Source organism: Cyprinus carpio, chromosome B10 (genome assembly GCF_018340385.1).
Source record: "Cyprinus carpio isolate SPL01 chromosome B10, ASM1834038v1, whole genome shotgun sequence".
NCBI classification, from domain to species: domain Eukaryota; kingdom Metazoa; phylum Chordata; class Actinopteri; order Cypriniformes; family Cyprinidae; genus Cyprinus; species Cyprinus carpio.
Window position 1 is genome coordinate 8,829,411 of NC_056606.1, and position 25,690 is coordinate 8,855,100.

Below are 25,690 nucleotides of genomic sequence, written 5' to 3' on the forward strand. Positions count from 1 at the left end.
TATATATATATATATATATATAATATATACACACACACATAGTTATAGGCATTTCACTATGTTTACACAAACATTCAACCACATTATGATAATACAGGCTATATGCTGAATGCCTTGTAACTTCATAGCCGCCCACACAGCCAGGCAGAATCCTTGTAGTTACGTCACTACCCCCCAGCATCCATTGATGAATGGCCAGTGCCGATGACGTCACTCCAGGGCGGGGTTGCGCCATTTTGAATGTTGAGAGAACAGAGAAGTGTAGGAGGATAGAGCTGTGAGGAGGGTGGGTTGCAGGAAGAAAGACTTAGGATCTTAAGATTAAGGCGTAAACGAAAGGACTACCGAAAAGAGCTTCTTCCTGAGGTCCGTCTTCATCCATTCCCAGACGAACTGCGTGCAATAAAATTAATCCGGCCAAGTTATCTGGACAGTTCTGTTACCACAAATTAGCAGCAGCAAGCGAAGGTAAGAGCCGGAAGTGACGTAATAGCGGGCCCGAAAGTGTAATTTTCCTTCAAAATATAGCTAGATTAATCTAAGCTTTTAATAATGTTTAATATACACATCGTTATAAGTTTTAATATGCCTACATTTTAAGTATACATACTTTAGAGAATTATCTCAGTCTACTTTATTGTAATTGTGACAAAATAATGTCAAATAAAGACGTATGACAAAATAATGTACTTTTTTATGTAATGGAACATAAATATTTTATTTTCAAAATGGTGTAGCCCCGTTTTATACGGTATATCAGTTATTTATCTTATCTTAATGTCATTTTTTTAATAATTAACAGATTTAAGGCAGATTGATTACTGTAGTAATTTAATGTTTTCAAAAAATATGATTATATAATATATATATAATTAAAAATAACATCTAATGTTGGCTCATCATGCATCTTTATGCATCATTAGATATAATAAAATGGGCATTGCTCCCCTGCACTGTGGCAATTAAATCTAAACTCTAGAGATGCCTGTCATATGAAGCTCTTTGGCATCATTTACCTTAACCATATCAATATGTCAGTATTGTTTACCACTAATATGTTTTATATGATAAATAATGTATCAGTTCCGCTGGCTGCAAAAACATCAGCAGTATTAAATAAAGTGCATGAATACAAAGGTACAGTAGAAAGTACAGATTTCCAGAAACATTGCATTGTGAAGATATAACCTGCATCCCAATGTGCATACTATCCACCCAATCTGCCCTAAATAGTATTGAAAATTAATAATATCACATAATTTAGGATGGATAGTATGCACACTGGGACTCAGGCATATAGATTATGAATGCATGTAAAGAGACAGGACCCTAGAAGTGCCTCCTGGAAAATTATTACGGGGAAGAAAAAAAAAACACGTGACTTTTGGTGCTTTGCAGAATAATTAATGGAATCGCTGCCTTGCAGGGTGGACAGGAGGACTTATGTCAGTTTGTTTTCCTGTGTTTACTTGCTTGACTAATTCATAGAATTCAGGATATCTAGCTGTTAATTTGATAATCACTCACTTTTAATATTAAATCTAGTTTTATGTTATTAATTGCATTTCTGTTCCATTTTTCAGAACATCACGTCCAAGCGCTTTTATTTTGAAAAACTGCATTTCCGGCGACTCTCTTGGAAACCTTGCTCTGGTGGCTGCCTTCACACTGCTCATCAAGACTAGGGTCCGACATCGCCACTCTCGCCATGGCAGGTAACTCGGCAAGTTTATGAGCTGCTCAAGGAAAATATTGTATGAAATCTATTATATTATAGCAATAGCTTCTATTTGTTAAAGTGAGCGCAGCGGTCGTGCTGAAGCCACCGTCGGAATTACTGCTCCACTGACAGTAGCCTAGCCACTTAGCTGCCTCGTTTCCCTCCAGTTCGCCCGCAAATCAGCAAAACTGATTTCGATCGGGCTTTACTCACAGTTTGACGATCATTTGAGTACTGAGGCACCTGTGTGATCACGAGTGGCCCAGAGGGCGAGGTGTTTTAGTGATGAGCTGCATTTGCGTGTAAATCCGTCCGGCTAAACCCACTCATCGTTTCTTAGCGGGATGCGCGTTTGGGCTAACGTTACGCGATGTCGGGTGTACAAATGAATGGGCATTGACTAACGTGTACCGCTTCTCTTTCTCTGTGTTTTTGCATCATCTGGCCTGGTGTACAAACGTGCTCGACATCTCGGCCTCTTTAAATCACCTCCACTAAAGCAGCGAAGTTTAACCGGCTTCTGCAGAGTCATGTGCAGTCAGACCGCCGCGCGCTGCCCTCCGTCACTTTAAACCGCTAAAACCACCTCTTTCCTCATGTATGAATCCTCAATATGTTGCTGGTTATGATATTTCAGTCTTCACAGAACAGAATCGTACAGATCAGTCGTTACGCTACGGGGTGGGAGGATTCACTTGGCACTGATTGGAAAAAATAAATAAAATAAACTCTCCACAGACACAATTATTGTCGATTATGGGTTTAATAACTTGTATATATATGTGTATGTATGTATGTATGTATATATATTTATATATATATATTTATTATTATTTTTTTTTTCATCATGTATTTATCAGTGCTGTCAAACAATTAATCGCATCCAAAATAAGTTTTTGTTTGCATAATATGTGTGTGTGTTCTGTGTATATTTATTATATATAAATACACATACAGTATGTATTTTGAAAATATTTACGTCTATATTTATATTCATATAATTCATATTATCAATATAAAAAGATACTTTCGGAAATTGACTCATACGTCTCTCTCTATATATAGCCAAGTGAATAATTTGTAACTTTAAATCATTTCTAAAAATGCAGCATTTATTTTAATTACTGTAAAATAATGATTGGCTGGGTTGCTAGTTATAATAGGATAAAGAAAAGTGCTGTTTTTATTTTTAAATCTTTGAGAAATGTCCTGATGACCTATGGCATGAATTTTATACTTTTGAGTTTACATGAATTTAAGGCTGCTAGGGATGCACCGAAATTAATGTTCTTGGTTGAAGAATTATTGGATGAAGAAATGAGAAGTGGGAAGAACACTGTGTGTCGAAGGCCGAACACTGATTTTTTCCCCCCATGTAAGCCTATTTTGCCTTTTTTTTTTTTCCTTCTCACCATTGCATAAATTAAATAGCCAAAATGTGCTTTTTACTGTTTTGTCCTGCTTTTCAAATAATAAAAAAATCAATGAAATAACTATTTAAAAATATTAACTTAACGCTCAACATTTTTTAACATTCTCGCAGACATTATACCAACAAAGCACAGTTTAACTTAAAATTAATAAGTTAGTAAAATAATATATTTTTGGCCATTTTTGAGACTTGAATCAGGCAGACTTTTATTTTGAGCGCAGTTAATCGCGATAAATCGTTTTGTAGCCCTACATGAAATTGTGGTGGAGTAAAAAATTGTTTTATTATTTTTTCCTTGTAAATGTAATTTAAAAAAGATAATTCATTCCATCAAGTAAATAGTGCGCTCGATATAATAATTTGTTCCCTCATATTGGTTTTAACAGAAGTTTCTCAGAATGATACTCAAGTATAGTAGTGAAGTACTGTTACTCAAATACTTTTCACCTCTGCTAGCCTTTTAACTCGTACTAGGGCGGTTGTTGTTCCTCTTATTGGGTCTCCTGTAGTCACTTGTCTCGTGAACAAACCCAACCAGTTTGACTGTGCCTCAAACGGCTACTCGGGAGTTGCCTCGGCCCGTTCCTCCGCTCTCATTAAAAAAATGATGCAAGACCTGTCATTTAAATCTGATATGGATTATTGCGATTATAGACAGTATTTTCATTGTTTTCTTTTTTGTGTGCTGAAAGGGCAAATTTTGGTCAGCTGAGAATGTGCTGCTCTGCGATGTATTTTTCACTGCGTGAGAACGTGTGTAGTGTCACTGACAGTGTAATTGTTTGTTGGGTTTAGCAACAGTAACTAAGGAGGTGGGTCCTTGCGAACGGTCAATTAAAAGTTCCTAATAGATTTGAGATTTGTAAAAGCATCAAAAATATGCTTTTTTAAATGTGGGCTGCAATAAAGTTTAACTGGTGTTTTATGGTTTCAGGAGCCGGAGGCGGGGGAAACGATGTGCACTGGTGCTTTTCACAAGTGAAAGGTGCGATCGATGATGACGTAGCCGAAGGTGAGTACCTGTCCGAATAGTCTCTTCCAGTCTAATCATGCGATTTATGGACCAGACTTTATGTGGAGAATCAAAAGTGTGCAGAAGACATTAGTGTCCCCAGTGACATGATAGGCACTATAGAGTGCAACAGATCCAGAAGTAAAAACCATCCTCTTTCTCCACAGGCAAATTGATTTTTATAATAGCTTATAAACCTTAAAGGCAGTTCTGCTTATATTAGCTTCACTGTGAAATATTCTTATGGCTCTGAGTTAGATTGTTGATGGTTAGGCCCATGCAGAAATTTGAGTAGATTTCTTTTGTCTAGAATAACTTAGATTATTCAGCATAGAGGGCTGGGTGATATAGCTAAAATCATCCTTTATGATTTATGTGTGATGATTTGAAAGGGTGTTTACCACTCAGTCATCCACGGTTTGAATCAAACAGTCAAAACACATTTTTAAAATAAATATATCGGTACAGCATTGGTTATGTGCCAGCATTATAGTGTGGGTGAGTTTCTCCAGTTGATATTGTATATTTAATTGTGCATGTGCATCTGTTAATATAATATAATTTAAGTTTTTTTTTTTTATGTTTTCTTTAATATGAATACTTAGTTATTTATATCAATATTTATGATCATACATTTTTTACAGAAAAAAAAGAATGTAATACTCCGCGTGGTGAATTTCCTGATTTTTTTCCCACCACAAGATAATCTTATTTCAGTGGGTTGATTAAAAAATGATTAAAAAGAACAGATTTGTTCAAATTATTTGAACTTGCAGCTCTCTGCATGTTTGCGCCCGAGACTTAAATCAGAAAATGGAAATATTCCAATCTGCTAGTATTTATAAGAAGCCTCATAAATAGTTTGGCTAATTTAATCTTGCTTTGTGCTGCCAGTAATGTAATACTTGCAGCTGTGCTTAACACGTTTAAATCCATTTTTCCATTTTTAAACAGATTTTCCTTCAAAACTATTGCAAAAATGCAGTAAAATGGTCCAGATGAGAAACTATTCTGCTGACAGCAGTCTATTTTCAGTAAACTTCATGACCCAAAAATGTCATACTATTCATGATGTTGGTTAATTATATTACAGACAAAATATAGAATATACAATACACTTGTCATGATTTAGTTGAAAACATGATGCAGATCTCACAACACGATACAGTACTAATAGTTAAAATGTTACTTTTTATTATTACTTCTAAGACATACAATAAACAGTTAACAAGGATAGAAATATTCATGGTTCTGCTTGACTAAAAATACCGAAATATGTTAGACACATATGCTTGCAGTCTCTCTCCCTTACAACATATGTTTAAAACGTTTTTGATTAAATAAAATCCTAAATTAAATGTCTAAACTTTCATTTTGGGTGAATTTTACACAATACATGTTGTCGTTTTCTTGCATTTTTGTGTTGCGACACAATATATTGTTACACCCAATTATATTAGACCGAAAATATCATAAATATTCAATATAGGACCCAGCCCTACTACTGCCTGCCATTTATAGCTGCACATTTTTAATATTTCATGATGCCACATGCATAATAAGAATGTTCATATGCAAACCTCAAGTCTAAGCAGATCTTCATCTCAAGTCTCCAGTTTGTATTTTACAGGCCTCTTATCAAAGTCTTCTGGATTGATTCAGTGACTTTGTTTCAGTTTTGGCCCCCGGGGAGGTCAGATTTAAACAAAGGGCTGTTGCATTCTTCTTTTCTTCTGCTTTCTTCTGCTCTACTGGTTTGTAAAGGGTTAAACTGCTGTGAGTCAGTCTACAGCCCATCGTCTCAGGATCATATATTGTAGCAGGAATCTGGGTTACAGATCTGCGTGTCACGGTGTCTTTTTATTTAAAGATTCATCTCGTTGAGTCAGTCAGCGACTCTGACTTTTGAGGCTAAATGTGTTTGAAGGAAATCGCACATTAAATCATGGCGGCGGAGGGTGTTTTTGGCAAGATCCCAGTGGCTGTTGAGATGGATCAGTTCTATGTATTTTTTGTGGCAACGAGGGTTGAGTAGATCTGACAGATGTTTCTGTTTCTGCCCGTCCTACAGCCGACATCATCTCTACTGTGGAGTTCAACCACTCAGGGGAGCTGCTAGCCACAGGGGATAAAGGCGGTCGAGTTGTCATCTTCCAGCAAGAGACTGAGGTGAAGGATCAGGCTGTTTCATAGTAACATTATCTCCGCTTTCATTCTCGCTTATGTCTCTCACAAAAATGTGCTTTTCTTTTTGCAGAACAAGAGTCAGTCACAGTGGCGTAGTGAATACAATGTTTACAGCACATTTCAGAGCCACGAGCCTGAGTTCGACTACCTGAAGAGCTTGGAAATCGAGGAAAAGATTAACAAGATCCGCTGGCTACCACAAAAGAACGCTGCACAATTTTTGTTGTCCACAAATGGTTAGTGGGGCTGTGTGGAGTCTTGCTGTTAGTGCAGACCAATCAAATCTCTTTATTTTACTAAGGGATGGAGATGAATATGTACAGGTGCATCTCAATAAATTAGAATGTCGTGGAAAAGTTTGTTTATTTCAGTAATTCAACTCAAATTGTGAAACTCGTGTATTAAATAAATTCAGTGCACACAGACTGAAGTAGTTTAAGTCTTTGGTTCTTTTAATTGTGATGATTTTGGCTCACATTAAAAAAAAACCCACCAATTCACTGTCTCAACAAATTAGAATACTTCATAAGACCAATGAAAAAAAAAAAAAAAACATTTTTAGTGATTTGTTGCCCTTCTGGAAAGTATGTTAATTTAGTGTACATGTACTCAATACTTGGTAGGGGCTCCTTTTGCTTTAATTACTGCCTCTATTCAGCGAGGCATGGAGGTGATCAGTTTGAGGCACTGCTGATGTTGTATGGAAGCCCAGGTTTCTTTGACAGTGGCCTTCAGCTCATCTGCATTGTTTGGTCTCTTGTTTCTCATTTTCCTCTTGACAATACCCCATAGATTCTCTCTGGGGTTCAGGTCTGGTGACTTTGCTGGGCCAGTCAAGCGCACCAACACCATGGTCAATTAACCAACTTTTGGTGCTTTTGGCAGTGTGGGCCGGTGCCAAATCCTGCTGGAAAATGAAATCAGCATCTTCAAAAAGCTGGTCAGAAGACGGAAGCATGAAGTGCTCCAGAATTTCTTGGTGAATGGGTGCAGCGACTTTGGTTTTCAAAAAACACAATGGACAAACACCAGCAGATGACATTGCACCCCAAATCATCACAGACTGTGGAAACTTAACACTGGACTTAAAGCAACTTGGGCTATGAGCTTCTCCACCCTTCCTCCAGACTCTAGGACCTTGGTTTCCAAATGAAATACAAAACTTGCGCTCATCTGAAAAGAGGACTTTGGACCACTGGGCAACAGTCCAGTTCTTCTTCTCCTTAGCCCAGGTAAGACGCCTCTGACGTTGTCTGTGGTTCAGGAGTGGCTTAACAAGAGGGATACGACAACTGTAGCCAGATTCCTTGACATATCTGTGTGTGGTGGCTCTTGATGCCTTGACCCCAGCCTCAGTCCATTCCTTGTGAAGTTCACTCAAATTCTTGAATCGATTTTGCTTCACAACCCTTTTAAGGCTGCGGTTCTCTCGGGTTGGTTGTGCATCTTTTTCTTCCACACTTTTTCCTTCCACTCAACTTTCTGTTAACATGCTTGGATACAGCACTCTGTGAACAGCCAGCCTTCTTTGGCAATGAATGTTTGTGGCTTACCCTCCTTGTGAAGGGTGTCAATGATTGTCTTCTGGACAACTGTCAGATCAGCAGTCCTCCCCATGATTGTGTAGCCTAGTGAACCAAACTGAGAGAACCAACTGATTTTGATGGCTCAGGAAACCTTTGTAGGTGTATTATTGAGTTGATTGGCATGTCACCATATTCTAAGTTGTTGAGAGTGAATTGGTGGGTTTTTGTTGAATGCGAGTCAAAATCATCACAATTAAAAGAACCAAAGACTTAAACTACTTCAGTCTGTGTGCACTGAAATTATTTAATACACAAGTTTCTGAATTTGAGTTGAATTACTGAAATAAAATGTACTTTTCCACAACATTCTAATTTGAAATGCACCTGTAATGTGAACCTTGAACCCTAGGAGTTCATAATAGAAATGCTGGGGGTTTATTAGATGTAAAATGCCTGATTATGTCATTTATAATTTAAAAGCAAAACAATATAAAAACGTATAATTCTAAATTCAAAATTGCAGTCCTATAACAGAAACTAATGTTTCATTAATTTATATGGCAATGCATGCTGGGATTTATTGTTGTTATAATTTGTTTAATCTCTTTTGAATTGAAATATAGAACGATTACTTGAAATCTTTGGGTTTACTTCTTTTGGTCCTATGGCTTTAAAAGTGCAGCACTATTCAGACTGATTTATACTTACAATACAGTCAATACCAAATCGATATGTTCAACTGGAGATGCATTTAATATTTAAAAGTGCAGCATGAAAGTGACAGTGACATTCAGCACAAGTATGGTGACCCATACTCAGAATTCGTGCTCTGCATTTAACCTATCCGTAGTGCACACACACAGAGCAGTGAACACACACACACACTGTGAACAGCCACACCCGGAGCAGTGGGCAGGCAGCATTTTTTTATGCTGCGGCGCCCTGGGAGCAGTTGGGGGTTCGATGCCTTGCTCAAGGGCACATAAGTCATGGTATTGAAGGTGGAGAGAGAACTGTACATGCACTCCCCCCACCCACAATTCCTGCCGGCCCGAGACTCGAACTCACAACCCTTCGATTGGGAGTCGGGATTTGTAATCTTTAGGCATTGGGTTACGATTTCTCTTGAGATTTGTTTTGATATCTTCTAAATTCTTCAGATTTTTCCCTGACTCACTGATGCGTCTCCATGCTGTCTAAAAATACGAACTCTCCGACGTGTTATGTAACCGGTGTGTATTTAAGATTTGAATAGACTGAGTGCACACTGGAGGAAGATATTTGTGGGACAGAGTTCAGATTAGATGTGGGAAAAATTTCCAGATGTTTTCAAATTTTGGTGAACTGTCTACTTAATTTATGGCAGTCAAACTACCTCTTATTACTCATGGAAAAAGGCTTTTTTTTTTTTTTTTTTTTTTGTGGCTCTCACAGTTATGTTTAGCATGAGTCAGAGGGCAGATCCCACATTAGAAGGTGACGTTATTCTGTACTTTCAATTGCAGATAAAACTATAAAGTTGTGGAAGATTAGTGAACGAGACAAAAGACCAGAGGGATACAATCTTAAAGAGGAGGATGGGCGCTACAGAGATGCTGCTACCATCACAACTCTACGGGTGAGTCATGCACACTTTTCCACACTATACACTCATGAACACAAAACCAAATATAACTATAGAGTTTATAGCAAAAAATAGATACAAATCTGGTATAATTCTCTAAAAAAAACTTTTTGCTTAAAAATAGCCAAAAACTGGCTTGGTGTTGGAATAGGGCTGGGGAAATGAATCGATGCATTGCAAATCGAGAAATAATTCAGCATCAATTCTGAGATTTTCTGAGTGCATCGCGATTCTTTCTCGAGTCGATTCTAAACTTAATTTTGAACAGCAAATGGCACTGCATTCTTTAGAAAAAGCCATACTTACACACACAGCCGTACTTGCACACACTTGCATATAATTTATTTTTTAATGAAATTGGGACTGCATTCTTTAGAAACAGCCGTACTCTTATTGTTTAATCTCACGTCATAAAAGCATTCTGAGCCGAGGTTAAATTACAGGACTCAGCCGAACGCACAAGTGCTCTTCAGCACTCTTCTTCTTGAGCATTTGAGTGTGCGGATAAAAACTAGATAAGAGCACCATCTGCTGTTAAAATCTAAACTAAATCTTTTCTATTTTTTTTTTTTCATATTGTTATTTTTTTTTTTTTTTTTGAACTGTATCAGCAACCATTACTCCAGTTTTTAGCGTTACATGGTCCTTCAGAAATCATTCTAATATGCTGATTTGCTGCTTAAGAAATTTTATCAATGTAGAAAAAAAGTCTCGCTGCTTAATATTTTTTGTGGAAACTGTGATATATTAAGTTAATTAGAAGATTCAAAAGAGTAGCATTTAAAAAAAATTGATGTTAGTTTGTGTTTTTGGTTTTGTTTTTTTTATATTAATGACTGTTATATATTCATAAAAAGAATTATGTTTGGCCTCTTTGTGCAGGTGCCAGTATTCAGGCCTATGGATCTCATGGTGGAGGCCAGTCCACGGCGGGTCTTTGCCAATGCCCACACCTACCACATCAACTCCATCTCGGTCAACAGCGACAACGAGACCTATCTGTCTGCAGACGACCTGCGCATCAACCTGTGGCACTTAGAGATCACAGACCGCAGCTTCAGTATCCTATAAAGGGAAATATGCATTATTTTGGAGGATATAAAGGAGCATTGTTGTTGATTTGGGTTGTGAATGTCATGTTGAAATGTCTCCTGACACCTCTCAGTATGTTACGTGGCTTTAACTCTGCATCAGACATTGTGGACATAAAACCAGCCAACATGGAGGAGCTGACGGAGGTGATCACAGCTGCAGAGTTCCACCCTCACCAATGTAACACGTTTGTCTACAGCAGCAGCAAAGGCACCATCCGCCTGTGTGACATGCGTGCATCAGCACTTTGTGACAAGCACTCTAAATGTTAGTTATATGTGCTGGCGGCATCATATATGCCACTTAATCCAATTTGATTGTTTTCCAAATAGTGTATACTGTGATGTCATGTGTTAGTCGTATAAAGATGTTTGTTTCTCCTCTGCTTTGTCTAGTGTTCGAAGAACCTGAGGACCCCAGCAACCGCTCTTTCTTTTCTGAAATCATCTCCTCCATCTCAGATGTGAAGTTCAGTCACAACGGCCGCTACATGATGACCCGAGACTACCTGTCTGTCAAAATCTGGGATCTCAACATGGAGAATCGACCCGTTGAGACATACCAGGTGAGTTCATAAATGGACAGAGTAGCTAGCTATAGCGATCTTCATTTCATTTGTTTTTTGCTCAGTTTTTCCAACTAAAATATTACCTAAAAAGCCACAGCAGAGCTGTAGTGCTTTTCCAAGCAATGCACAATTTTTAAATAAATCCACATTTTGAATGAATGGGTGAACCAATGATTTAATGGCCCATTCATAAACATTTACTTAATTCCTGAATGAATCGCCTGTTTAAACTTTAAATCGTGAATCATGAAATGAATGATTTAAGACATTTATTGCCATCCACTGGCAGTTTTTGGTTTTTAAATTATAATATTCTATTTAATTTATAAAGTAATAATTTCATATTTCCATCATAATAATAATAATAAAAGCATTAAAGGGAAAGTCACCTAAAAATTAAACCAATTTTATTTAATTTAGTGATTTTGCAACTGTTTACTATGTCTTGTCCAAAGAGGTGGACTTCTTTTGCAGCAAAAGATGATTATATTTGTTAAAGGGTTAGTTCACCCAAAAATGAAAATTGTCGTTAATAACTCACCCTCATGTCGTTCCAGCCTGTAAGACCTTCATTCATCTTCGAAACACAAATTAGGATATTTTGGATGGAATCTTAATATTACTGACCAACAACCGCTGCTCGTTATCCAAACATTAACCGCTAACTGATAAAATTAGAATAATAAATTAGTGTTAAATAAAAATAGAATGGACAAGCATCTGTGACGATACATTAAAAATACAAACAAATATTTTATTTTAACGTGCACCAGCAGCGCTTCTGAGAACAGAGACCAACAGAATAAAATAATATAAACAAAAAATAATAAAATCAGTAGGCCTACACTAAATATATATCAAATAAATAATTAACAAATTAAGATGACAAAACTAAAACACACACTGAATCCTTCTATGTGCTTCGAAGAATGGCATAGTTGTTTTCCCGTCAGACATAAAAATTGAATCCTTCTATGTGCTTCGAAGCTAAAGACCTGCAGCAAAAAAACATACCGTCAGTGGTTTATGTTTTCTATTCATGGCGTGTTTCGCAATATAGCCAATCATGTATCTTTGATTTCATGAACGCAATCCACTCACAAAAATATATAGCAAGTAACATGTCGACATGCTGTACGGATAGACTGGAGTGCTGCCTGCTAACTGTTAGACCTGCAGCAAAAAAACATACAAAAATCCTGTCAATTTGCGGTTCAGGACTTTTCATCCACTGGTCATGTGTTTCTATTCATGGCGTGTTTGCAGCACCGTTGATTTTTCTTTTACCATGCAGCAAAGTTTGCAGCACCGTTGAGTTTGCAGCACCGTTGAGATGTATGGAATATAATAGATGTCCAAAATACCGGCGTTCTGAATTCTACACATTTGCGAATTCTCTCATTAAAACAAAGTAATTGTAGACATAATGTAAATAAGAGATTAACTGTACAGTGTAAATCTTCCTTGATGCTACATAGCAGGACTGTAAAATTTTAATTAACATTTTAGTTTGTTGTAAGAGATTAACTGTACAGTGTAAATCTTCCTTGATTATTTTTAATTAATTTAATTGTGAGATCGCAATGATCTGCTAAATTTATATTAGTTTCAGATTTTTTGTGTTTATTAATTTACGTATTCTTCTCTCTGTGATTATTTGTCTGTTATTGTTTGTTTAATTTTTGTTATTGCCATTGTGTTACGTATACTACATCAGTTAACTAAGTGAAGGTGAAGCAGGTGTTTGTTTTTATGAATGTCACACGTGTCAGCATTATTTTTCTTTTACCATGCAGCAAACTTAATATGTCTGTATGCACGCCACACGTGTCAAAAAACATAAGGTTTGTGCTCTTGTAAAATAAAAAAAAAAAAAAACAAAAAAACATTTTTAAACCGTATAACTGATAGTAATAATCAGTTGTTAATATTTCTTACTTTCAGACATTTAAAGTTTAACAGTTATTATAATAATTAATTATTATGGGTGTTTTATGATCCTTAGTAGACAAGAATATTACCATGATCAACGCACAAAGTAGCAGCAAGGACATCGGTAAGAATTTACAGTTAAACAGTCATTATGAAAATACCTAAGAAAGTAGTATTTATTTCGTTAATAATATAATAATAATACTTTGTATAATATTTTTTCATGATCAACACAATAATAATAAGAAAAGAAGTGGCAAGGACATCGGTAATCTTTTTGGAGAGTACCTAAATAACGTAATCAACGTGAATGATGCTTTTATATACCGTCACCGTCATTGCCGCTAAAAGTATTGTAAATTTTTATTTATGTTTTGTTTTCGCTGGGTGTCTGTTTTACTTAATTTTGGAGAGTATTTTATTACAGTATTAATTGTTTTTATAGTTTTCTTTTTGCTCAGTGTATTCTCGTTTTTTTCTGTGATGTCACATGGACTATTTTACTGATGTCCTTGGTATGTTTTTGTGTGTTGATCGTGGTAATATCCTTGCTGTCTATGGAGGGACAGAGAGCTTTCAGATTCCATCAAAAATATCTTAATGTGTGTTCCGAAGATGAACAAAGGTCTTATGGGTTTGGAATGAGGGTGAGTAATTGATCACAGAATTTTTTATTTTTGGGTGAACTATCCCGTTAAATACCAATGAATTGACTGAAGTGACATTTTTGAAAGTAAGGCATTTCAATAACTGACTAATAATATTGTCGTTGCCATTTAATTGAAATTACTGAACCTCAACAGGAGTCTGATTGTAAGATGTAAGATGGATATCATTCAAAATATGTGTGTATGGATAGACACACACACAGACAGACTCTCTCACACACACACGTCATCAAAGAATCCTGGAAAAAATATTGTTTAAAAAAATGAAAATAAAATCACAGTTTCAACCAAAATAATAAGCAGCCAACTGTTTTCCGATCAAAATTCATAAGAAATTTTTCTTGCGCAGCAAATCAGCATTTTAGAATGTAATGTATATTTAATGTGGTAAATATAAATTGACAATACATTGGTATTTTGCTCTACAACACATGCCTATATCAAAATTGTGAATTTCGAAACGGTTATGTTCATTTTTTAAAAATGTATGTTTGTAATAAGCATAAACAGTATGTTTAGTTTACTTTTTACAACAAAAGATCTAAGTATCATCAAGTTATGTTTCCCACAAACCGTATTTTACTCATGAATTGAAAATACCCATAAAATTATAAAAACCCATAGGAAATCCATGGAAAAGTAGTCGTCTGGGTTTTGCTGTCACTCATTCAGCAATCTTAACAGAAAATTAAAACAAAATTCCAGTATATGTATGAAAAGACTACTTTAGGCAACATTAGGGGGCGCTACCTGCACTTATTAAAAGTGTAGGACTAAGGTTGAACCTACAAGTCAGCAGTTTTGCCTCAACTGATTGGGAGTATCTTGACACACCCAGATATTTCTGATTAACATTGATGGCTTTGGATGAGGTAATCATGGATTCCGAAGTAATTTTTCTGTACTTGAGCATCAGGTTGATTCATTGCCTCTGATGCAGCAGTGAAAGTTATAGTGTTGTGTGTTTGTCTTCCACAGGTCCACGAGTACCTCAGGAGTAAGTTGTGCTCTCTCTATGAGAACGACTGCATCTTCGATAAATTTGAATGCTGCTGGAACGGAAATGACAGGTTAGACTTTTTACGATCCTGTATTATATAATTTCCATAATAGAAGAGTGTCCTAAATTTTAACACAATTCAAGTTTATTTGTATAGCGCTTTTCATGATGCAAAGCAGCTTTACAGAAAATGAAAGATTCTACATTATATTTAGCAATAGCTTATCAGTGGTGACTATCTCAAATTGACGTCTATATAGCAAAATTTGGTAGTTTTGTATGTTGTCTGAGGGTTGGCATCATCTGAGGTCTTCTGGGGGGTTGGCATCATCTCTTCTCAGGTGTTTGTTCATCTCAGTTCTTTGTAAGGGCTGGATCCAGACTGAAGCTTGTGTAGTTCCTAGTGACAGAAACAGAGAAGGTAATTGAGAAATTTTAGCATAGCTGCTGTTCCAACTAAGCAAAAAATGATGTTCAACCTAAGCAAAAGAATGAAAATGTGCATTTGATCAGATGTAACTGAAGTACAAGGTTATGAGATACATTATGTGAATGCTTGGCCAAAGAGATCTGTCATTAATCTAGATTTAAACGGAGAGAGTGTGTCTGAACCCCGAACGCTTTTATGAGGGATGTTATTGAGTGTTTTGGGAGAATATTATGAAATATCTATATCTTTTTTTGTGGTCTTTGCTATCCTAGGAACTACCAGGAGTCCAGAGTTTTGTGACTTTAGGGAGCATGATGGATTGTAGCGTGATAGAAGACTGGTTAGGTACGCAGGAGCTAAACCATTTAGGGCCTTAAAAGTAAGTAGTAATATTTTGTAACTGATACAGAACTTAATAGGTAGCAAATGCAGAGACTGTAGTATTGGGGGCGTGTTTTCTATATATATGCATATTTTCTTGACCTGGGGGTACTCTAGCCGCTGCATTTTGGGCTACCTGTAGCTGTGTTTTATTGAGGATGCAGGACAACCAGCTAGCAGTGCATTACAATATCAAAAAACCAGTTCTAGAGGTCATGATTGCACATATGAACTTTTTTCTGCATCAGAAACAGGTAACATGTTTAATGTAGTTATAGCTTGGCAATGTTTCTAAGATAATTCAGAATGCGTGAGTTCAGTGTTGGACAGGTCAGGTGTTTTTTAAATTTGAATCGGTTCAAACATTAGTTGGAAAAATATGTAATTTTCAGTTTAATAGACAGAGTTGCTGTCATTTCATCAATATAACACACCAGATTTTTGACTGTAGAGAGAAGTAACTGCGTGAGTGAGTTGAGTGAGTGCGCGCTCTCTCTCTCTCGCTCTCTCTCTCTGCTCGTATATGCGCCCTGTTTCCGTCTAGATTCAAATTAATGTAAGCTGGCCCGTACGGTTAATGAATTACTAGATTGTGTATCGTTGTACATTTTTTTCGTTTCTAGAGGTCCAATATGCTCAGGTCTGTTTCCGAATGTTTTAATAGTATGGGAAAATGCTTTTTATTGGTCATCCAGATCTTTTTTACATTTTTGTAAACACACTCTGTTAGCTTTAGATAGGAGAAAAATTTAGAAGTTTCATCTGGTAATTTAGAAGTGCATCTGGTCTATAGTTGGGTATTATCAGCATAACAGTGGAAACTAATCCCATATTTTCTAATAATATTACCAAGGGGCAACATGTATATTGAAAACAGCAGAGGGCCTAGGACAGATCCTTATGGCACTCCATACTTTACTGGATTTAATTGAGATGATAGCGGTCAGAACGGTAGGATCTAAACCATCTTAAAGCCAGCCCTTGAATACCTGTAGGGCTGTGCAAATAATCGAATGCGATGATCATGCGCATCTTGTCAGTAAAGCCGGTTCTGTGATTAGTAGTAAATCTAAATCACATGCATTTAGATGGAGCAGCATTTACTACACAGAATAGTAGTTCACTGACAAGCCACGCAATATCGCGTTCATAATCGCAGGTGATACATCGCCGATAATGAACACGATATTGCGTGGCTTGTCAGTGAACTACATAGTTTTGTAATCGATCTATGAGTATGTTTCCTCCTGTGGTTTATAAAGTTGTTTTAATATCCAGTAAAACTAGCAATGAGATGCAGCCGTGGTCTGACACAAGAAGCAAGTAATTTGTAAATTTAACAAGTGCAGTTTCTGTGCTATGGTGGGGCCTGAAACCTGACTGAAAATCTTCAGATATCTTTTTTTTTTTTTTTTAAGCAGAAAGGAGCACAATTGAGCAGACACAACTTTTTATAAAATTATAGACACAAACGGAAGTTTTTAAATTGCTCTGTAATTTGATATTCACTAGGATCTAGTTATGGTTTCTTAATAAGAAGCTTAATAACCGCCAGTTTGAATGGTTTTGGGATGTGACCTAGCAATAAGGAGTTAATATTGAGAGTGGTTCTTCTGCTATAGGTAACAGCTTCTTTCAGTAATTTCAGTAAGCCAGCAGCCATATAACCCTGCAGCCCAAGACTGGTTGCCCACTGAAGCTAAGCAGGGCTGAGCCTGGTCAGTACCTGGATGGGAGACCACCCTGAAAAACTAGGTTGCTGCTGGAAGAGGTGTTAGTGAGGCCAACAGGGGGTACCCCAGTGTAGTGATGGGGACACTATACTCACAAAAAAGCACCGTCTTTCGGATGAGATGTTAAACTGAGGTCCTGACTCTCTGTGATGTCATTAGGGGTGCAATAACCGTCGCATCGTCCAGGATGTCAGCTCCACCTCGAGAAAAGAGTAGTGCTATAGAAATGTGTAGTGGGTACAACCCATGTTGTTGCATCCTGATGCCAGTTTATTTATTCGTCCTGTGTTGTAAAGCACAGCTCCTAACTGAATCCCCACTGATTCTAAATTGAAATATCATTTTTTTCAAAGTCATATTGAAATAAAGTCATCACTACTAAACTGTAAGGGAATATTTAGTTTGGGTGAAGTGTGATTATTTGTTTATCTAGCCTCTGTGCTAAATAAAAACCTTGGATTTTTGTGGTTATTTTCTATGAGTTTGCAGATAGGCTCAGCCCTGGCGGTTTTTAGAGCTTGTCTATAGCTGGACACACTGTTTTTCCATGCAATTCTAAAAACTTAGTTTTAGTTAGTTTTTCTCCATTTGCATTCAAGATTATAAGTTTCTTTCTTGAGAGAATGGGTATTGCTGTTGTACCATGGTTTTTTGTTTTTCTCTAACTTTTTTTATTTTGATAGGTTTTTTAATTTTATGGTGTATTAGGGTTGTTATTTATTAGAGAAGATGGTGCCCAATTTGCTAGTCATTTTGTCTTGTTCATGTGTATTTATGGGTACAGAGAGCGTTTTTTATTTGTGAATCTGACTTTGGTGGTTGGAACAATAGTTCTACCCGGATGATCGCACAGAGCCATATAGTTAATATAAGTTATAGGCAGCATGCACAATACAAGTTAGTGTTCAGTAACATTGTCACTCTGAGGTACTATATTTCTATATCATTAAGATTAATTCCATGCGATATAATTAAATCTAGTGTATGATTAATGTATGACTGGGTCTGGTTATGTTTTGCTTGACTCCAAAAGAGATCATTAAGTCTGTAAACGCAAGTCCTAACGCATAATTTATATTATCAACATGAATTTTAAAGTCTCTGACTATTAGTGTTTTATCAACATTAACCAATAAGTCTGAGAGGAAATCTGCAAATTCTTTTAGGAAATCTTTTTACGGTCCTGGTGGTCTATACACAGTAGCTAGAGCAAGAGATACAATAGATTTCTTTTACATATTTGACAGTGTAACATTAAGTAGAAGTATTTCAAATGAGTTAAACCTGTATCCTGTTTTCTGAGTAACATTGAGAATATCACTATATATTGTTTTAACACTGCTGCCATGACCAATCTGATGGGGCTCATGTTTATAAGAGTAGTTTGGTGGAGTAGACTCATTTAGACCAATATAGTCATTTGGTTTGAGCCAGGTTTCAGTCAAGCAGAGTACATCAAATCTATTCTCTGTGATCATTTAATTTACAATAACTGCTTTGGATGCGAGTGGTCTAATGTTTAGGAGCCCAAGCTTTAAAAATGTTTTTTTGTTCATTTATTTAGCATTTTTTAATTTTAATCACGATCAGGTTTTTTCTAGATCAAGCATTAAATTTATATTTTGGCCTCGCTATTCGGGGGAACAGACACAGTCTTTGACTGGACAGCATAAGTACTTCTATCATTTAAGCAGGTAGAACAAAAGCCATCATAGCAGTTATTTGAGAATTGGCTTACTAGTCATATGGAGCGTAGCGTCCTGTAGGGCTGTGCGATTAATCGCATTTCGAGACGTTACGGTTTTGCTAATCGCAAAGCCTGTGATGTGGAAGCGATATTTCTCTGTTCCAGAGCATATGCGTTACTGCCAGCCTTGAGTAGCAGCCTTACTAACCAATAGAGTGAGCGCACCTCCGTTCTCCCCGATCAGCTCTGCTCTAGCCAACTGCGTAAACACCCTACATTAAAAAAAAAAAAAAAAAACAACAAAAGAAGCACAGAGAGAGTGTGTGTGATTGTCGTCTACAGGGTCAGATCGATAGTTGGTAAATTAATACTAAAGAAAAACTTATGTAATATGAGATTACTTCGGCTTCAGAATGACAGACGCCAAACAAAAAAGGTAACGTTAATTTGCAAGAGCTGCGTCACAACACACATCAAGAGCTCCCTTATCGGTTCTGCTTTCAGTACTGGAGAATAAAAAATACATTCTTAGATTTTTTTTATTAGTACATGAACATTATCTTGCACATTTTATCTCCCCAACAGATTATAATTTTATTGGTTTATATTGTTTGTTAGGTTTTTATTGTTTGTTAGATATTACAAATTGAGTGTGTCTAGCGGAGGATTTTTTTTGAGGAGCCATTTAAAATTCTGTAGAAGTAGTAATACCATTATAATATTCCCTGCTGAATAAACAAACAAAAAACAATAGAACCTCTCCCAAAACACAATAGAAAATGTAATGGATTTATATATACTGGGAATTATATTGGCTTTAACGTAAACTATAATGGTGTCTACTGGTATTTGATGGATTCTATTGGTGGGATGTAATTTGGCAGATGGCAAACAATAGAACAATAGTAATTCCTATTGGAATAATGGCCAAAACACACTGCAAAAAGGAATTTTGTAATTGTTTTAATGGAAATCATAAGAATTTCTGTGATGGTTTTTTTTTCAGCAGGGTAACGATACCCATACTGTGCTTCACACTATTGACAAAGTAAGCTGAAGCTTGACCTCAAATCGCAATAGCTGTCAAAAAAAATCGCAATTAGATGTTTTCCCCAAATCGCAAAGTCCTAGCGTCCTGGAGATGTTGTCCGACAGGAGTTCCTCTCCAACTCTACTAGGGTACAGGCCATCAGCGCGAAAAAGCCTAGGACGCTCCCAGAAAAGATTCTAATTATTATAAAAGGGCAGTTTCTGTTCTTTACACCATGACAATACTATTTGTTTAAAGCAAACTGTCTACTGAATCTTTCATGTCCTCGTCAATATGTGGGAAGCGGTGCTGACATTATAATCGTCGTTGCGGGCGATGTGCTGCATACCGTCTCGATCAGGCTCCTGAAGTTCCTCTTCAGAGTCTCCGTCTGCCATGGCTTGGTGTTGTTAACCCCGGCGTGAAGCACGACTGCTCAGATGCTTTCGTCGCCCTTCAGAATTGTGGGTATCTGTGCAGAAACATCGAGAACGTGAGTGCCAGGGAAACAGTGAATGTGCACTTTACCTTTAGCAAGGGTAGCACGGACGTGCCAGACGATGTCTCTGACGATCACAGCGTCGCATTCCATCTGATTTTCATATTTTTCAGTTGGACTTTATATTCATCCAAGAATCTTGAGTACATATTACAAAAAATATTAAGCGGCACAGCTGTTTTCAACATGGATAATAATAAGAAATGTGTCTTGAGCAGCAAATCAGCATATTAGAATGATTTCTGAAGGATCACTGAAGTAATGGAGTAATGATGCTGAAAATTCAGATTTGGATCACAGGGATAAATTACTTTTGGAAATATATTAAGTACAAAACGGCTATTTTAAACTGTAATAATATTTTCACAATATTGTTTTTACTGTCTTCTTAAATAAATACAAGCCTTTGTTAGTATAAAACACTTCAAAAAAATATTTTAAAAATGTTACCAAACCCCAAACATTTAAAAGGTATTTCATAATAGGTATTTTAGCTTGATTATACTATAGCTGCATTGAAATATAGGAAGTCATCATTTTAGCTAGTAAATAAATTATGAATAACGAAGTTTAGGAGAGTACAGAAATATTTCTGGTTCTATTAAGTTAGCTTTATTGTTTGGTTTGCGTTTTTTGGGAAAATACAGCAGGGTAAAATGTAGAAGCAAGCGTTAAACCGCTGTGTATAGTTATATAATGAATTCAAGATGAAGTTGGAGTTATTGTAGGTACGTATGTAATAAAGGATCATTTTCTATTTAAGACATACTTCCTGAGATTTAAAAGCTGACCATAAGTCAGTCAGTAAGGTGGCAGTCAACATTTAGGCCAGCCGCTGTGCCTGCGTGACTCCGTTGGGGCCCAGACTGGCTCTTATCTGGAGGGAACCTCTAATCACTCTCAGACAGACTGAATGCTGGTCAAGGGCAGTGGAAGATTGGGTTAGCATGTCATGAAGACACATTAGTGCTATCGAACACACTCTTCCTCAACTAAATTAGTCACCAACTTCAATCAGGCCCATAATTGGACTATTAGCGAACCATCCTTCCTGTTCCATTCCTAAGAATCTGCAGTTTTCCCCATTACTAGCCTAGAAGTAGTTGAGGCAGCACTAGGGGTGTTGAAATTAATCATTACTACGATGCATCGCGATGCAGATGAGGACGATTCGGTATCGGTTGGGTGATTCAGTGATAGATTATAACGTATTGTTGCGTACTGTTTTTTTTTGGATTTTGTTTGATGCGTGCTTTGTCGCGGTAGCATACAATGGCGGAGAGAGGCGAGAAGCAAGTGCGAGTAATTAAAATTGCTCCAACTACTTTAAAAGCCGACATCTGGGCACATTTTGGCTTTTATGCACAACCTGGTAAGCACGACCTGGAGAAGACACCTGCTGTGTGTAAATCGTGTCATGCACAAATAAAATATACAGGGGGTGATACCCATAGAGATGTACAGATGCCCTATTTGACCGCTCCAGATGACACGTCTGCCATTTTGGAACAGTCAACTTGACGTCATTCACCATAATAATCAATGAATATTCAAAGATATATGTGCATATAACTTGCTGTTGTTGACGCACACAGTTTACTTGTGCTCTAGGGTTCGCAGACCGTTCCAAAAATGGCAGATGGCTTACGTATCGCGGCCCATAGAAACAGTCGCTAATGAGGCATCTACGTATATATATCTATGGTAATACCACTAACTTGAGAGACCATGTCAGCTGTTTTCACCCTGAGCTGTTAATGCCTGTGAGTGCCAAGGTGAACCCAGCTTAGACAAAAATTATTAATTCAAGAAGCATTTTTTCTTTGAGTAGATAAAATTAAAGGTTCAGTTCACATATCTGACTGCTTGTATTTATTGACAAAATTGTATGCTATACATGTGAAGTACAATTGAAAATTGAGGATGCAGTGCATCGTGATTTCGAATTGAACCGAATCGATGATATGATAATCGTAATCGAACCGAACCATGAAACCAGTGTAAGTTCACACCCCTAGGCAGCACTGTAACAAAAAAAATGTATATGTGAATTTTACTTAAAAAAAAAATTTATTAATTTGAATTAAGGATGCGGATGTAACGATTTTTATTTTTACCGATCCGATTTGATTTTGATCGTGATAGTATAGTATTAGTATTATCGGTATTTGGTTTGGTTTTGTCTTGTCTGACCGATACCCGATCCTGCGGAAAATGCCAGTATCGGAGCCGATACCGATACTGAGTATCAGATTGATGCATCCCTAAAAAGATGGCAGCTGTGGATGCTAGAACTTTACATAAAAATACAATAGCAGCTTTTTATTTTTTAAGTGTGACACATTTAACTTTAAGTATTTCATAAACCTAAACTTTTTTTTTTTTTTTTTTAGTTTTTTTATTTGATAGGTTTTAAGTGTTTTTTGTACATTTTGAGGTAGATGATGTTATATAGAAGGTGTGCTCGGTGTCATGTAAACGAACACAAAACACCATCATGGTGACAAACATGACACTAAAATAATGCAATAAACATTAATTTAATGCAAGGTGTATCAAAACACTAACTTACATAATTGAAAAATGAAAGATGATACTTATTTCAATGTAAAAGCATCAAATGTTAGCTGGGATTCAGATAATGTCAAATTTTTACATTTTGACACTGTAAGCTAGTGTGTATAAAATGTTAGTTGGGATTCAGATAATGTCTAATTTTTAAATTTTGATGTTAAATTGCCTAAAATGTCTCATTATAGATAGGGATATATAAATCATTATTTTATTAATACTTTTATTTAGCAAGTATGCATTAAATTGATCAAAAGTGACATTCATGACAAAATAATAAAATAAATGCTGTTCTTTTGAACCTTTTAACATAGCATTTTATAGTCTTTTACCATTAAAATTCCAATCATGTTTACAGTGAGGTTTATTAACGGTATTGTCTGTCCGGTCCTCCTCTTTTGTCCTAGTGTGGTGATGACTGGATCCTACAACAACTTCTTCCGAATGTTGGACCGCAGTCAGCGGCGGGACGTCACCCTGGAGGCTTCGCGTGAGAGCTGCAAGCCCAGGCAGGTCCTGAAGCCGCGCAGGGTTTGCGCGGGCGGCAAGCGAAAGAAGGATGAGATCAGCGTGGACAGCCTGGACTTCAACAAGAAGATCCTACACACCGCCTGGCACCCGCAGGAAAATATCATCGCCGTGGCAACCACCAACAACCTCTACATCTTCCAGGAAAAAGTGAACTAAAACTGTCGTCATGGGGAAAGAAAACCTCCGAACCTCTCTCTCTCTCTCTCTCTACGTGAAAATGAAAAAAAGACCTAGCAAAAATAATTTCTGTGACAGCCACCATCATCACATAACCAACCTTGGCCTACTCCAGGACAGAATGAACTAGTCGAGCCAACTAGCGTCTGCCAATACTGAGTAAACTGGTTCAAACTGGTCTGGAGAAGAGCGCAACCTGGCCTCGGCCTCTGTGGCACCATGACACGCGCCTTGCTCTGGTGATGTTGTGCCAACCTGTGTCTGTACCCTCCATCCCTTTCCCTTTACCCACAAGTCTGAGCCCAGGGACGAAATGGGCAACAATCTGACAGATTTCAACCATGCGCTTTTTTTTTTTTCCTTTTGTTTTTTGCCTTTGGTTTATTCAAGTTGTCTGTATAAAAACTAATTTGAACTCATGTGGATGTGTCCCTGTGTCCTTTAATCCTTCATATGTATTTTGTGCCATTGTAACAGTTTTTAACCTTCTCAGAGAAACTGCCAAGTTGTTTAGTTTGTTTTAATTCTGTTTCAAGAATAAGTGTTTTCTTTCTCTCTTTTTTTTTTTTTTTTTGGATTTATTTTTTAGATCACTACTTATTACATTTCATACTGTCCCGTTACACTCCATTAGAGCTACAAAAGGTTTCGGCTGTTACTTTTCAGATATCCACACTCACCATCACATCGGCCCAAAGAGCTTTTCCTGTTCCTTTTCTTTTTTGTGGCACAGACGGCATTGCCGTGTTTGCTGTAGTTGTTTAACATCTACACTTGTTCAAGCACATACACTCCAGTTGGACTGCTCGCTCATGTACGAGTCATTCAGCCTTACAGGGTTTATTTTCCTTTGTGATCCATGCCTGATTTCTGTCTTCACTCTCTCTATCTCAAGAGTTACAAGTTGAGAAAGATTATAGAGATTATGATATCAAAATGGTATTTATAAATGGAACAAACAATGAAAAACAAGAGTCATGTCCTCTTCTTTGAATTTGCAAAGCATGCCTGGTGCAAAACTGAAAAGCTTTTTGAGTGTGACGTCAAACTAATATAGGATATTAAAGGCTTTTGAGAACCACAAGGGATGTTCTGTAGTTGACCGTTTGCATATGATGATTTTAAACATTGCTTCAAGGATTTTGGAGCTAAATATCCACTCTCAGATTTATAAAATCATAATAGATTAACAGCATTGATAGAATCTTTTTAATACCGGATTAAACAAAAAAAAAAAAAAAAAAAAACAGCATGGTGAGGGCAGAAATATGCCCACCAAATGAGACCTCAACATGCCAGGGATGTATGGCAAGCTATTTTATCATTTCCGTTAGTCACTGGTACCAACTTTTAAGTTTTACTAAAAAATATTTTTATTTTAAAGTAATTTTGCTTAGTTATTCATTCTTTGAATGGTCTCAGGGGATGATTACACACTTTTTTTTAACTAAAAACTTAAAACTATGGGTTGTTATTTTTTTGAATTTTTTTTTGGGTTGATTATTAAATTTTTTTTAACTAAAAACTTAAAACAAATTTATATTATTGATCTAATTGTGAACGAATCGTACATGCATAGCTTTCTGCCTTCATCCAGTCAGCAACCAATTTAGTGCTAGAATCAAGTGTATATTATTAAGTTTTTTCGAAATGCCGTTTCACTCAAGTATACGTCAAAATATGGGACAACAGTTGCACCATAGATGCACATAAATTTCGATGGCTAAAGTTTGCAATTTGCTACCAGTATCAGTGAAGGGGGAAATCACAATTGGGGTAGTGACTAGTATAATGGAAAAGTACTAGTGACCAAAGAAAAACATACTTCAAATGAAAAGTTACTAATGACATTTTAAAAGATAGTGGTCATTATTGGATGACTTGCAGGTA

General features: G+C 36.7%; 1 protein-coding gene across 1 annotated transcript; it reads left to right on the forward strand.

Annotated features, from left to right (window-relative positions):
- The first annotated feature begins 227 nt into the window (after positions 1-227).
- On the forward strand, positions 228-24,769 carry LOC109097301 (serine/threonine-protein phosphatase 2A 55 kDa regulatory subunit B alpha isoform). The gene is made up of 11 exons (XM_042732352.1): positions 228-468; positions 1,584-1,715; positions 4,087-4,164; positions 6,236-6,333; positions 6,422-6,587; positions 9,383-9,495; positions 10,384-10,561; positions 10,696-10,860; positions 10,989-11,158; positions 14,740-14,831; positions 23,500-24,769. The coding sequence occupies exons 2-11, from the start codon at positions 1,709-1,711 to the stop codon at positions 23,777-23,779; spliced, it is 1,347 nt and encodes a 448-aa protein (XP_042588286.1). The 5' UTR covers positions 228-468; positions 1,584-1,708; the 3' UTR covers positions 23,780-24,769.
- The last annotated feature ends 921 nt before the right edge of the window (positions 24,770-25,690 follow it).

Bases quoted from the DNA above. Each gene is read 5' to 3' on its own strand.
- LOC109097301 (XM_042732352.1), top strand. The intron at 10,861-10,988 runs GTTAGTTATATG...TGCTTTGTCTAG, and splicing joins TTGTGACAAGCACTCTAAAT to TGTTCGAAGAACCTGAGGAC. The intron at 11,159-14,739 runs GTGAGTTCATAA...TGTCTTCCACAG, and splicing joins GACCCGTTGAGACATACCAG to GTCCACGAGTACCTCAGGAG.